This window comes from Notamacropus eugenii, chromosome 1 (genome assembly GCF_028372415.1).
Source record: "Notamacropus eugenii isolate mMacEug1 chromosome 1, mMacEug1.pri_v2, whole genome shotgun sequence".
Taxonomy (NCBI): Eukaryota; Metazoa; Chordata; class Mammalia; order Diprotodontia; family Macropodidae; genus Notamacropus; species Notamacropus eugenii.
Window position 1 is genome coordinate 518,296,054 of NC_092872.1, and position 14,213 is coordinate 518,310,266.

The 14,213-nt window shown below is 42.1% G+C and overlaps 1 protein-coding gene across 2 annotated transcripts in view; it reads left to right on the top strand.

The window, feature by feature from the left end:
- PREX1 (phosphatidylinositol-3,4,5-trisphosphate dependent Rac exchange factor 1) overlaps nt 1–14,213 on the top strand; it is a 227,343-nt gene that overhangs the window by 70,045 nt on the left and 143,085 nt on the right. The window contains exons 1-2 of one of the 2 annotated variants that reach the window (XM_072633626.1): nt 5,517–5,531; nt 13,603–13,674. Coding sequence is in view for 1 of the 2 variants with exons in the window: in XM_072633625.1 (XP_072489726.1) it covers nt 13,603–13,674 (72 nt within the window). In the remaining variant the exon portion in view is untranslated. Of the gene's footprint in view, nt 1–5,516; nt 5,532–13,602; nt 13,675–14,213 lie in introns of those variants that run through there. The other variant, XM_072633625.1, reaches the window with a different exon arrangement.

Below are 14,213 nucleotides of genomic sequence, written 5' to 3' on the forward strand. Positions count from 1 at the left end.
ACTAGCTTTGTGACCAGGGACTAAATCACTTTCCCACCCTGAGCCCTACTTTCCTTATTTGTATAATTTGATGCCTCTATTCTGCCCATCAACTTCCTTGCCTTCTGGTAACTGGGCAGTGAAATTATAATGACCAAAACTGGACTTGGAGAAGAGTTGAGAAAATACATTGATTGTAGAGGCCATTCCACTGTGATTGTGGAATCTTAGACATCTTTTTGTACATGTTCTGTTGTATCAGAAGTAATTGAGAAGCCTGTTGGTTGTTTTTCCCCAAGCTGTTTTTTTTTTTTTTTAATATTTTTGTTGTAAGTGTAAGGTTCTGATTTGGGTAGTGGAAATATATTCAGAAATGAAGTTGACAAAAAAAAAAGGAATTAATTTTTTTTTTAAAGCAGTGTGTAGTTTTTCAAAGGTATTTTCCTCTTCCTGTTCAGTTCTTGGTCTGGTAATTCCTTGATGTGTACTGAGATGGCAGTTCTATGGGTTATCCATCCAACTACAGTCAGGACAATAGATAACTAATTTGCTTTCTTTTTTCCTTCTGTGTGTATGGTTAGGACAAACTTTTAAGTGATATGGATATCGTTTAGGAGGCTCTGTCATATTCTGGGACTTGAGAAATCAGCATAGTGGCATTTACAAATAGCATCTGGAGGACTTCCCCTTTTATAGGGAATCCCTCTTTAGAATTTAGATTCTGAGTTGGACATTCTCCGTAACAGTAATAAACTACCTGAAAAAATTTTTTGGAATATCAGGCCACTGGACCCAGATGGCTCAGGAGAAGAAAGTGAGGTTGGTGACCTTGCACAGCCCTCCCTCACTCCAATCAAAGTCAAGTGCAAGTCATGTCATCATCTTGATTTGATGGTCCTCTTTGAGAACAAAGGACAAACACAACAACAGTAATAAAATACCTTTATTGTGTTTTGTGCTTTACTTGGCATGAATAATCAGAGGGTTGTTGAGCTGAGCTATTACTATTGTTACTTATTTAAAGAAATTTTATCATTTTATTGTTTATATGATTTTATATTTTATGTGATTTATATGACATGATACATTATCTATTCCACTATGTATATATTGGAAATGGAGTTTTGCTTTACTGAATCAAATGCATTTTTATGTCAACAAAAAAGGAGCAATGGAAGCTAATGTTTTCTACATATCTTTCAGACGGTTTTGTGATTGCCAAGAGTTGGCCTTTTGCAGAATATTGTTTTTAGTAGCTTGCTTATGTACTTTTTATTCCTTTATCAAGGATGCTGTTATAGATTATTCTGAGATGGGAAAGTAGGACTAATAGGTAGTTGTTGATATTTTCTACCTTGCCTTTTTTGCAGCAACACTAAAGTCTAGAATTTTTTCCTAAGCATTTGGTATCCTTCCCTTTTCCCCCCATCTTGAGTTAATCCTTTAGCATCCTCAAAATTTACTATCACATGAACCTCCTCCATATAACCTGGTGTAATCCAGCTGCTCTGCTCAGCTTTCTTGTTTTGTGAGTATCCTTTCTGTTTCCTCCCATGAGAGCTGTGATTTTAGAGGCCAAAATGTACTGTTTCTACTCTGTTGATAAGAGTGGTGGTTGTTGTTTTAAATAGAAACCTTAACAGTCTTTTCTGTTTTTAAAATCAGTTTATCTTTTTTTCTTGTTTTACTGTTAAATGTTCATGAGATATATGACTTAGAATGGGACTAAAGTTTCTACAAAGTTCTTTTTCCTCCTACTTCTTTCTATTTTGTGAGGCAGTACTGCCCATAATTTTCCATCCTCTTCTGTAAGATTTTGGAAATGAGTTTATATTCTAAATTCGTGTTGTTCTCTGCTTGGTAGGATTTTGCTGGCTGAGGTGTTTTTTAGGCTTTTTTGTTGGGGTAATTGATGTATATCAGGTAAACTTCATAAGGAAATGGTCATAGTCTGCATTGGTCATAATTTTATACCTTTCCAATTTTTCAACATTAATAGCTTGTTTAAATAGATCATATTGCGGTTATCTGAATTAAGTGCTTTATTTTCATAGTTTTTCTTACCTTCCCCTATGTCTACTTTTGCATTGAAGTCACCAATGTAATCAATGCTGATTTCTGTGAAAGGTTGTCATTATATAGAACCATTATATATGTGTGTGTGTGTGTGTGTATACATATATGTATGTATAGGCAGCAGACAGTATAAACAATAGGAGTTACAAGGAGAGATTGTTGTTGGTTAATTGTTTCAGTCCTGTTTAATCCAGCTCTTCTGACCCCATTTGAGGTTTTCTTGGCAAAGATAGTGGAGTGGTTTGCCACTTCCTTCTTCAGATAATTTTATAGATGAGGAAACTGAGGCAAAGAGAGTTAATGTGACAGACACTTGTCTTAGGCCTAACTTGAACTCAGGTCTTCTGGTACTCCACATACCATGCCACCTAGCTGCCCTTACAAGGAGAGATTACTTGCATGTAATGTAAGATCCTATGATTTAGAGTTGGAAGGAAACTTTGAGGTCATTTTCCAGAAGAAGAAACTGATACCCAGAGGGGACCTGAGTCGGGGTTCCAAATTTAATGATCTTTCATGTGCACCAGGGTGACTCCAGGACCAGGGAAGACTAATTGGAGGAGATTTGAATTAGCCCTAGAAACACTGTGTGTCTGAGAACAGCCCTGTCTATCTCAGCTAGTTTGATTTCTGGCTCCTTAAGTAAAAACATTTGATCTTGCTGTCTAGATAGATAGATAACAGGCATTTATGTGCCAAGCTAACAACAGCAGCTAGCGAGGGATTAGCGTAAGTGATATGAGTTGCCCAATGTCACACAACTAGTAAGTGCCTGAAGCTGGATTTGAAATCAGATCTTTCAGACTACAGGCCCAGTACTCTATCCACTTTGTCACCTAACTGGTAAGTACTTTAGAAATATTATTTCATTTGGTCTTCATAACAATCTTGGGAGGGTAGGATTACTGTCCCCTTTTCATGGTCTGGCAAACTGAGGCAGGCAGAAATTAAGTGACTTGCTCAGGGTCACAGAGTGATTGGCTGCTGTTAGATTTGAATTTGTCTAGGGCTCTATCTATTGCACCAACTATCTACCTCTATAGGTCTATAAAACTCTTGGTCATTGGTAAGGATGCTCACATTGGCAGTGTGGTATATTGAAACCACCATGGGACTTGTTTATGTAATTTTGTAATTAATCTCTTCATCTTAACTGTACCTCGGCTTTTTCATCCTTAAAGGAGGGAGTATTACGATAATTATGCTTCTGTGAGGATCCTATAAGATAATATATAAAACTTTGTCCTTACATCTGCAAAATGCTGTGTGAATGACTCAGTAACAACAGGTAGCCTGATAAAGTGGAAGGAAATATTGGAATAGAAGTCAGAAGAGTTTCCTGCTCACTTACTGAGTGACTTCGAGTAAGTAATATGTCCTGTTCTTGGCCTTGTTTCCTCAGGAGCAGACCAGATATGTAGGACCAGATGATCTCTAAGGCCCCTTTCAATGCGGACAGTACAGTGAAACAGACTCTCACTCCCGCTATGGTGTGTAGATAGCACTGTGCTAGGTGCTAGGGGAGATAGAAAATTTGGGTATTTATAGTCTTAAGTAGTGTTGCAGGGAGCCATTTTAATTTTTGTTAGGATGAAGATGGGGCAAAATGGAGTCCTCTTCAGGAGGGAAATGAGGGAACTAGAGGGTTGTGTCAGGAGTGTGGAAAGGGGACAGTTGCCCATTGAGAATACAAGTGCTTGTGGCATATTGAAGTAACGTTTGTATTAGGAGACAGTAAGACGGTAGTTTTTCCTTTGGTTGACTCATGGGATTCTACCCTAAACCAATTTGGCTGGTACTTTAGCTTTTCTGAAACTAATTTTTTATGATTTTAAAGGGCGTTGCATGAGGAGGAGGGGAAGGACTTAGATCAGGGTAGAAGAAAGAATCTAGGAGAAAAAAATAACAGTTATTTAAACCTCCTTGATCCACAATTTCCTCAGCTTTATCATTGATGGGGATTAGATTCTAAGGTAATTTTTAGCTCTAAAATCCTATGACAGCCTTGGAAGGATGAATTTTAAAAAGCATAAAGCTCTCAGTGTGACCTTTGGCAAGTTCCCCTCTCTTGTCTCAGTTTCCCCACATACAAAAAGAGGGACTCGTCCCTTCTGTCTCTGAGTTCCTGTGAAATTCATGTATTTGAATTGTTAGTAAGAACAAAACCCCAGGAGTGAAAATAGTATCTGCCAGAAAAGATGGATAGCTTTGAGCTAGGAAGATTCAGCATTTCATATTGATAAAGGGAGAAGGACAGGCCCGGAGGTCTGGCCTGGGACTGTGGAAAAGAGAGAGGTAAACAGACCCATTCCCCAAGGATGCTGTGGTTTGCAGAGTAAATAAGGAGGGAGCAGACCCACCTGGAGCCTCCCCCTACGGGCTGAAATCTTTCTGACCAGCTGTTTGCTTTGTCTGGGCTCCCAATCTCCAGCAACCACTATTCCCTTTCAACTGAAGACACACATAATTGAGAGGTAGGTGGCCCGTGGCTTGGTGACCTGGTGTGTGCTTAGTCGTGACTGGCATTATCAAGAACACCGTCTTGGCTTTCCCCTTCTGCTTCAGTTCCTCCTTACTTTCCTCAGAGCAGTGTCTGTATGACTAGTTGGCTGAGTCATAGAGTCCCTGCCTCCATTCTGTGGCAAAGAATTTTAGACCGATAAAAAGTCAGAGGGAGAAGGAACCTCTAGTATGTAGAATATGTATTAGAGCTCGAAGGGACCATAGAAATAGAGATATATGAAAGGCCCCCTCCCTCCCCACTTAAGTTTTTCCTAACTTTTCAGTCTCAGAAGTACCCAAGCCTTGCTTTCGGATAGGAGGAAAATGGAAATTCCCTCCGTGAATTGCATTGACTAGTGAGTTCTCCTTGAACTTGGGTGAATGATTTGTAACATCCTGCAACATCCCCCTTAGATTTCTTGTTCTATAAATATTATGTGTGTGTGTACATGTACACGTGAGTCTCTGTGGGTATGCGCACGTCAAGGGCCTATGGTCTTTTAGTGAATTATCTACCTATTACTGTCATTTGAATTTCTCAGTTGTTTTTCTTGGCATTGCTGTCTTGGTTTGAGGAACCAAGCAGGAGTGAGTACCTTGGATCCCCAGAGCCCATTTGGCCTTCAACAGAAGGGGAGGCAGAGGAGGACAGAGAGCAGAGGAGGAGGGGAATCTCTGATTCACCTGTGGACAGCATTTATGATGTCACTTGACACAGATAGATCAGACTGTTCTCTTGGCCTCTTCTTGGGGAAGGCCCCCACTCTCCCACACTGTCTGTAAAACAACACCAGCTCTCTCTTGACCTCACCCTCTCTCTTCTCAAGTCACTTTTCTCCCCTCAAATTTGGCTTCAAGAAAGCTTGTTTAGCTTCATTCAGTTAAGGAACGTGGGGGTCTTGATCACTGGCAGGGATAGAAGGTTTCAGAAATAGGAGACGCACACCCTTTCTGTACAAGATCAGCCTTTAAAGGTCAGTTGGTAACCAGTTCACTGGTGGGTGAGCTGGCCAGACAGCCTTGCTTTTGTTCTTGCTTGGAGAAGGGTTTTCAGATGTTGAGTTGGCTTCAGTGAAAACAGTGGAGACCTAGACACTCATTGTCTGAACTGGAAGAAATCTTAGAACACAGAAGCTTGGGGCTGGAAAAACCTTAGAACACAGAAAGTCAGAGCTGAAAGTTACCTTAGAACTTAGAATGCTGGAGATGGTAAAAGGGACCTTAAGGCTGGATCCGTTCTAAGCACTGCCACTGTGGTCTTCATGTTTACCTGGCAGAATTCCATGATCCTTGGCTGGTTACTTGTCTTCATTTTGACTGCAGCCTGGGAAATCCCCATGCTCTGCCTTATTGGGGTGGCTTGAACTAGGGAAGGTAGTAGGACATTGGTGCAGAGGCATGGCATAGCCTCAGTGCCCCCTCAAGGGAGATGCTGGTATTTTTGATGACTCATGAGATCATAGCTCTAGAATTAGAAGAACTTTTGTGACCATTATATATTCACCTCTCTTCTTTTGTCGAAGAACAACTGGAGAACCAGAGAAATTAAGGGATTAGACCAGGCTCCCCCAGATAGAATGTGACACAGCTACTATTCAAACCTAGCTCCCCTGAATTCAGGTCTGATTCTCTTCCTACTGTATCATGTTGCCTCTCAGTAACTGAGTAATAAATGGTGAACTGTATAGTACATTTTAGTTTCCAAAGTATTTCAATAATCATTATCTACTTGAATTCTCTCTCAGAGACCTTGAGGGGTGAATAGAGGGGAAAGAAACAAGCATTTATTAAGTGCCTACTGTGTTCCAGGCCATTTTACTCATTTTATCCCCACACCACCAATTCTGGGAGGTGGTATTATTATTCTGTATGAAGGAATTGAGGCAGGTAGAGGTTAAATGATTTGCCGAGGATCAGATAGCTAATAGCATCTCTCTAAGATTATATCTGAACTCGGATCTTCCTGATTCCGAGTCTCAGTAGAGAGAAATTGTTGATTTATCATCTCCGTTTGAGAGATGAGAAAACTGATCTTAAGATGCCCAAGGTCATGCAGTAAGTTGGGGACAAAACTGTGACTAAAGCTCAGGGGGTTTTTCTTTCTACTGCATCACACTGAAACAGAAGTATGCAAGTAAATTATCATGCACAGTGAAAAGTCTACTGGGAAACCAGAGTCTAGTTCTCAGTCTTACTGTGGGTGAGACTCAGTTTCTTGATCTGTAAATAGATAGGCATTCAGTGCTCAGTCATTCGTTGTTTTCTGGATTCCTTCCAGCCCTGGAATTCCATTTCCAAAGGCTTTTCTAGTTCTGACATTCTTTGTGCTATATATACAAAGGCTCCTAGCTAGGTGGGTAGAGTCTTGGATATGAAGTCAAGAAGATTTAAGTTCAAATCTAATGTTATACACTTACCAACTGCATGACTCTGAGGAGGTCACCTCTGTCTGCCTCAGTTTCTTCAGCTGTAAAAGGGGGCTAACAAAAACACCTTCCACGGGTGGATCAAATGGGACAATATTTGTAAAGTGCTTAGAACAGTGGCTGGCGCTGTTTTCCTTCCTTCTTCTAACATTGTATACTCTGAGGACCCTTGTAGCTCAAACATCCCATAGTAAGCTATTTGTCCTATTCTAGAATTCCCCCCTGCCCCCATTTTGGAGTATCTCTTCTTTCTTGACTTTGGATTTTAATGACTCAACCCATCACTTATCATATATTATTTAACAACCAGACAGTATCTTCTATTGCAGTAGCCTGCTAGTGGATCTACCTGTCTTAAGTCTCTCCCAACTCCAGCCCATCCTTGATTCAGCCATCAAAGTGATTTTCCTAAAGTTGACCATGTCACACCTCTACTCTGTAAACTCTCACCCCCAGGATCAAATGCAGAAAACCTCTGGTTCAAAGCCCTTCATGACCTCTTCTCCCCCTCCTCCCACCCTCAGGCTTTTATGCAGCCTGGGACCCTACAATCCTGGGACACCTGCCTTTTTACTGTTCCTGCTTCTTTTGGCTTCCATCAAGACTGAGTTCAAACCCTGCCTTCTCTTAAAGACTTTTTATGGTGTATCTACTAGCGCAGGTCTGTGCAACATAGGATTTCGGGAGACTGTCCCATGACTCCTCTGGCTGCCCCACATGCCATATGTTGTGCAGCCTTATCCCTGAGAGATGTGCTGGAGGTAATTGTTTGGACATGGTTGGGTAAGGAGAGTGAGGAGTTGGTGGTCCCCCTCAACAGAAATAGTCTAATGCTGCCTCTCTGAAACTTAACACATATTGCTTTTAGTTCTGCCTGCAGAGGCCGGGGAGAATTGAACTGTCAACATGATGCCCTTCAAATGCTTGATGAGAGCTAGGCTTCTCTAGGTTTAACATCTCTCTTTTTTTCAACTGACTGTCATGGTATCCAGGCTTCTCAAGATGCTAGTAGCCTTTCACCTTTTCTATCTTTACAATGCTTTTCCTAAAACGTGCAGTCCAGACGTGAACATAATGTGATATAATAAATATATTTAGTGACCATCACCTTTCATGTTCTGGTCACTGTGCCTCTCTTATAAAAGATCACACAGAAGATCAGATCTATGAGACCGCATTAGCTTTTTTTGGCTGCCATACCAAACTTTCAGTCCACTAACACCCATAAATCCTTTCTAGAGAAAAACTGCTTTCTAGCCATCCCTCTTCTTCCCGTACTTGCACAGCTGATTTTTTTTCCAGTTCAGGTATAGGACTTTACTAGCTTCAGCCCTCATCCTGGTCTTGTTGTTCAGTCACACACAACATGTTTTAGTCTAGTAAAGTATCTGAGGATGGATTTAAACTCAAATCTTCCTGACTCCAGGCCTGGCAATATCTACATCACACCACTGAGGTGTCTGCCTTAGTATATGGATGTATTTTTGCATTTTCCTTCCTTCTAGCTTTGTGTCTTCTATAGATTTTATAAGCATGACTTTATATAAGCCATTGGTGAAAATTTTAAACAGTCTAGAAGAGACAGTTCATAGGAGTAGTTCACTAGATACTTCTTTCAAGGTTTATATTGATCCACTAATGACTGCTCTTTCAGTGAGCTCTCTAGCTCACCTTTCTAGCCTGTCAGTGAGGATGGCATGAGAGATTTTGTCAGAATTTTAGCTGAAATCTAGGTAAATTATATCTACTGTGTCTGCAGTGTTCTCCTGTCAGAAAAGGAAATGAGGTTAATTTGGTCTGACCTTTTCTTATCATCTCTACTTCCGTTTCTATACCTGTCCCTTTAAAAATAAATTCTAGAATTTTTCCAGGAATTATAGTTAAGCTCACTAGCTTACATGCCTAGGATGTACTCGTTTCAACTTTGTCTGGTTTTGCTTTTTTATTTGCTTTTGTCCTTTTCAGCTTACATACTGCCTTCTCTGATTTCTCCTGATGAAGGTGCTCTTTCTAATGTTGGCATGTAACATGTTGTGCTTTAACGTTCGCAAAACGTGTCACAAATCATTTCATTCTCATGCTAACTTTGAGGAGTAGGTACTTTTACGGTCTCCATTTTACAGAAGAGGCTGGATCTGAACTCAGCTTTCTTTTCCTGACCTCAGCCCTGGAACTTTGTCCAGTGTACACCGCCTAATTTCTCTTTAACGCTATCTGGGTTTCTTCCTTTTATTTTATCTTCTCCATTTTATTTGAACTTATACAGCACTTGAATTTGTGCAAGTTGTGTTTCTTTAACAGGCTTTCTCATCCTTGGGGCCAAGAACTGGGTCCACTTCCATCTTTGTGTTTCCTAGCACCTAGCGCAGAATGGATATTTGGATAAATATTTAATGACTTGCATTGATCAAAAATACTTTGCACTTATTTACACGCTCTTTACCCCATGAGCTTCTTCAGGGCTGATTTTGTCTTTTATTTTTAGCACTTGAAACATAGTAAGTACTGCTTATTGATACATATTTGTTTGCCATATACTTACATCTGTCAGCTCTCTCAGCAGGCCGTAAGTGGGCCTTGTTGATATACTCACATTAGTACAATGCTAAGGGAGAGTTATAAAGGTGAGTGAGCCTTACTGACTTACTGTCAGCAGCTTGCTGTTCAGTAGGTGGATAAATAGGTTGAAATTTACAAATTGACAGATCCTGTGAGGTCACATGAGGGAGAGATCCCCTTTCAGTAGGGGTAAGGGCAGAGAAGGCTTCATGGAGAAAGATGGCCTGTGAACAGAACCTTCAAGATGTGGAGCCATTGAGCTGTCAGAGGGAAGGGAAATAGTTTTGTGACCTTGACAAAGTCTTTTCTTCCTTCTGGGCCTCACTGACTCCATCTGTGGAGTAAGGAGGTTTGGCAGAGGTGAGAGTAGCTGTGGCAGATAGGTCCCTGTCTCGTCTTGTTCAGGAGCACCAGCACGGGGTGTTGTTGGAGTAGGAGTGAGACTGAGCATTTTCCTATTAACTTACACTGCAGGGTGTGGGCCACAGCTGATAGACCTATAGAAAAAAACAATCTGGTGTTGGCTAACATAGAATGCTTGGAGGTGACTCTGGCCACCTCTTCTTGCAGGGCCCACAGCTGGCAGCCTGGGCTACCCATTGTCTCCTCACAATTGCCTTGGAAGGGACAGGCAAGAGCCCTGGGATGTGCAAAGCCCCACAACCAATTTCAGAAAATGGGGACAGGAAACCAGAATCTAGGACAGCAAGTGGGTTATACAATTTCCTGTCCCTTTGTGCCCCTTAGCCAGCTTTGGTTTAGTGTTGACAAATACTTTAAGCATGGCCAGTTTCCTTAATATTCTGGTGGCACCCCTCCCCCACCAAACTTTCACTCCCGAAGGTCCTCATCAGCATTGGTATCACTCACCCATAGGATTGTTTTGAAGTCTTAGAATTTTAAGCCAGCGATAGAGTAGGAATAATCCTTAGAATATAGAATAGTCAGTTTAGAAGGTACCTTCTTAGCACATAGAATTGCAGAGCTGGAGGGGGGAATAGAACAGAATGTTGAAACTGGAAATGCTCTTAGCATTAAAAAATGTCACCCTGTGCAGGGGCCCTGTAGGGTGGTATCATTGGAAGTCCATTAAACTTGGATTCAGAGGACAAGGCGAACCTTAGGTCTCTGCCCATTAACCCCAGCAGATGAGTTTTGCCCACTTCTGTACTGTTCAGATTCTCATTACTCATAGAAAGACCATGTAACAGAATGCAGCATTTGAGCATTGAAAAGTGTCTCAGGTCATAGAGTAGAAGAGACTGCAGAACATGTAATACAAAGTTTGAGTAATGGAAGATGTTCTTTAAAATGTAGAATGTTGGAGTTGAAAGGAATTCACATAGAATATTTGAGCTGTGGAATCATAGGATTTGATATGAAAGGGACCTTGGAGATCATTTAGGTCAAACTTCCTTATTTTGCAGAGGCCCAGAGAGGTTAAGTTTCTTGCCCTGTGTTACACAGCAGATCTAGCACATTTAGTGCCCCCTACTTCCTGATTATGCCTTTTAGAACAGAGAACATAGAGTTTTAGAGCTGTGAGGAACCTTAGAGCATAGACCTCAGAATGTTACCATTTGAAAGGACTTTAGAATTCTTTGTCCAACTCCCACTTCCGATTGTAGTTAGCTTTCCAGTGGAAATTGCGGACCAGATATCTCAGGGTCACATAGCAAACTGTGAAAGACATGAGAGCAGACCTCAGATTCTTACCTTCCCCAAGCCCTCTGATCCCTTGATTAATGTTAACATTGGCCAGGCTCGTGAATGTGGCCTTTAAGCTGGACAACAGAGCATTGGATGCCTTGTGCATGCACAGGGCCTGGCACATAATAGGTGCTTAATTGATAAATTGCCACATTTATCTAGCAAGGAGCAGGGCCCTAAGAGTTGTTTCCTTTTTTCCTAACTTCAGTTTTGTCCAGGACTAGAGGGTGGAGAAAATCTAAAAGGAGCTGATGCCTTTACCATCTCTATTACCTGGGAGTGTTCCCAGCAATCTCATGGTTCCGAAAATCATTTGCCAGGAATTCAGGGCCCCCAAACCATCTCTTAATGAGCGTGACAATGAGCAGTGACAGCTGAGGGGCTCTCCTTGATAGCCATAGAAAAACCTGCAGACATTGGAACAGATTTGACAACTTGTCTGGAAAACTGTCTCACTCCTCCCTTCTCCCCTTCTCTCTCTCTCTCTCTCTCTTTCTCTCTCTCTCTCCCTCCCTCCTTGTTCCTTCTCCCTGCTGTTCTCTTTCAGTGAGAGTCCCTCTTTGTCTCCCTCCCTCCCTCTGACACGCAGTGATCTCCCCAGACAGGCGTCAGGAGAGAAGCTGGTTTTTAAATTAACACATGGGCTCAGCTCTCTGATGGAATTGACTGCCAGCTAATGCGATCTGCACATCTCGCTATGGGCTTGTTGCTATTATTAGATATGACACGCATGGTGACTATAATGCCGGTAAATTTTAGTCAGCAGCCTTCAAGCTGCTGATTGTGCCCATCAATTAAAATAATATTAATAATGATAGCTGACATTTATACAGTGCTTTCTGGCTTACAAAGGGCTTTGCATACATTATTTCATTTGCTGTTGCAACAACTCTGCTAGGTGCACTGTGCAAGTGCTGTCTCCTTTTACAGTGGAAGAAGCAAGCACCGATAAGACACCAGCTCTTAGCTTTAGAGCTTGAAAGGACCGTAGAGACCGTCTAATCCAATCCCCTCATTTTATAAAGTGACTTTCCTAAGGTCACATAGTTGGTAGCAGAACTGAGATTCAAACCTGGGTAGGTGGTTTGGCCTTGGTCACAAAGCTGGGAAATAGGTGAACCTTGATTTCAACTCAGACCATCTGATTCCAAATTCAGTGTTCTCTGCACAGTCTGTCTCTTTCCCCCTTCCTCCCTCTCTTTCCTTCCCCTCTTTCTTCCTCTCCACCCCACACATGACAGTTATATAACACAATTATTCCAGTTAGCCCACAACTAAGATTATAAGGCTTTTACAGCTGGAAGGACAATTTACTAAAAAGCTGGAGCCTAAAAAGGGTTAATGACTTTCCCAAGGTTAATCAGCTAATTAGTGGCAAGGGAGCAACCAAGTTTCCATCTCCCAGTTAACTGATATTTTTGTTATGCCGTGCTTCTTTTGTAGTCATCCCTCATTTTCCATCCTAAGGCAAACTCCTCCTTGTTGCTTTTTCTTTCTCCCTTTTTCCAGAGTTCCTCCTTTGAGGTGATGACTAGGACTGTGGGCCTGGAGTCAGTAAGACTGTGTGATCTCTAGCAGATCACTTAACCGCTGCCTGCCTTGGTTTTAACCGTAAAATGAAGATAGCACTAGCGCGCTTACCTGCCAGGGTTGTTGTGAGGATCCAATGAGGTGTTTGTAAGACATTCAGCATGTAGTAGGTACTTAATAAATACTTGTCCTCTCCCTTCTTCCTCACCCTGCAGGAGCTCATCTCTCTTGACCTTCCCGATACTAAAGGATCCAGAGTCCTGGGGTGCCTTAGCTGGGCTTGGGAGTAGGATTTCTCTGTTGTGGACCCATTCATCGAGTTATCTTTCTCTCTGCCTCAGCCCTCCCTGGCTCCCTTGGGGTAGGATTAGGAACAGCTGGCTCTCTCCCGGCCAGAGGGGAGAGGCCTGGAGGTGTCCCAGAGGAGAAATAAATTACCTCCCTGTGATCTAGTTGAAAGATTCACTAGGGCTCCAAAGGGTAAGCTTCCTTAGGCCCTATCCTTTTGTAATGTCTTAAGCAGTGAGCTGAATTATATCTCAGTGTATACATTTGGGGGTGACTTGGTTACTTTCTGACTTTGAGTCCTGTTAAGGAAGCTAAGGGAAGATTGGGACATTCTGCCATATTAGACAGATTGTCAGGAATGGGAAAGAAGTTTGAATTGATACACACTGGTGAAAATCAGACCTATGGCCCAGTTCTTTCAGGGCCTTGTTGGCCCATGCCCAGTTACTACTGCCTAGAAAGAGCAACCAAGTTAGGCAGGTGTGAACATTTGAGCTCTAACTGTCTTTGTTTCTTTTCCTTTACCCCCTAGGCTTTTTTGCATCGCATCCGGCAGAATGTGGCTGACTCAGCAGACAAGTGCATTACTGAGGAGAATGTCAAGGTTTGTATGTCTGGGTCCTGGACAGGGAGAATAGTGGGTGCTGAGACAGGGGAGGGAGGGAGGAATGCTTTTTCGTCTGCTTCCTCATGAGGAGTGGAAGATGAAGGATGAACTGAGGCCCCCTTCCCACCTGAAGGAGTCTTAGCATCCTGCCTTGTGGACACCCATGTCTGTCCATCAGCACCCTTTGGAGCATCCCTCCTTCTTTCCCTCCCACATGTACTTTGTGGTGCTCGTTGGTCTGGGCCTGAACCAGAGTATTCTCCCATCCGTGGAGCCTCAAATAAACAAAGGGAGAACACACAGTTTGTAGTTGTAAAACCTATTTTAAAATCCTAATTTTGCTGTTTTACCAGTTGGAATGACACTGGGCCAGTCACTTCTCTCTGTGTGTTGGTTTCCTTGTCTGTAAAATAAGGTTAGCCTAGATCCAAGGTGTCAGTAGAACAGGGAGCCACTACCTTTATAGGTTCACAGTGACTTAGATTGTTAAATATTGTCCAGTTATATTTTAATGTGTTTGGGCCACAGTTCTGTGG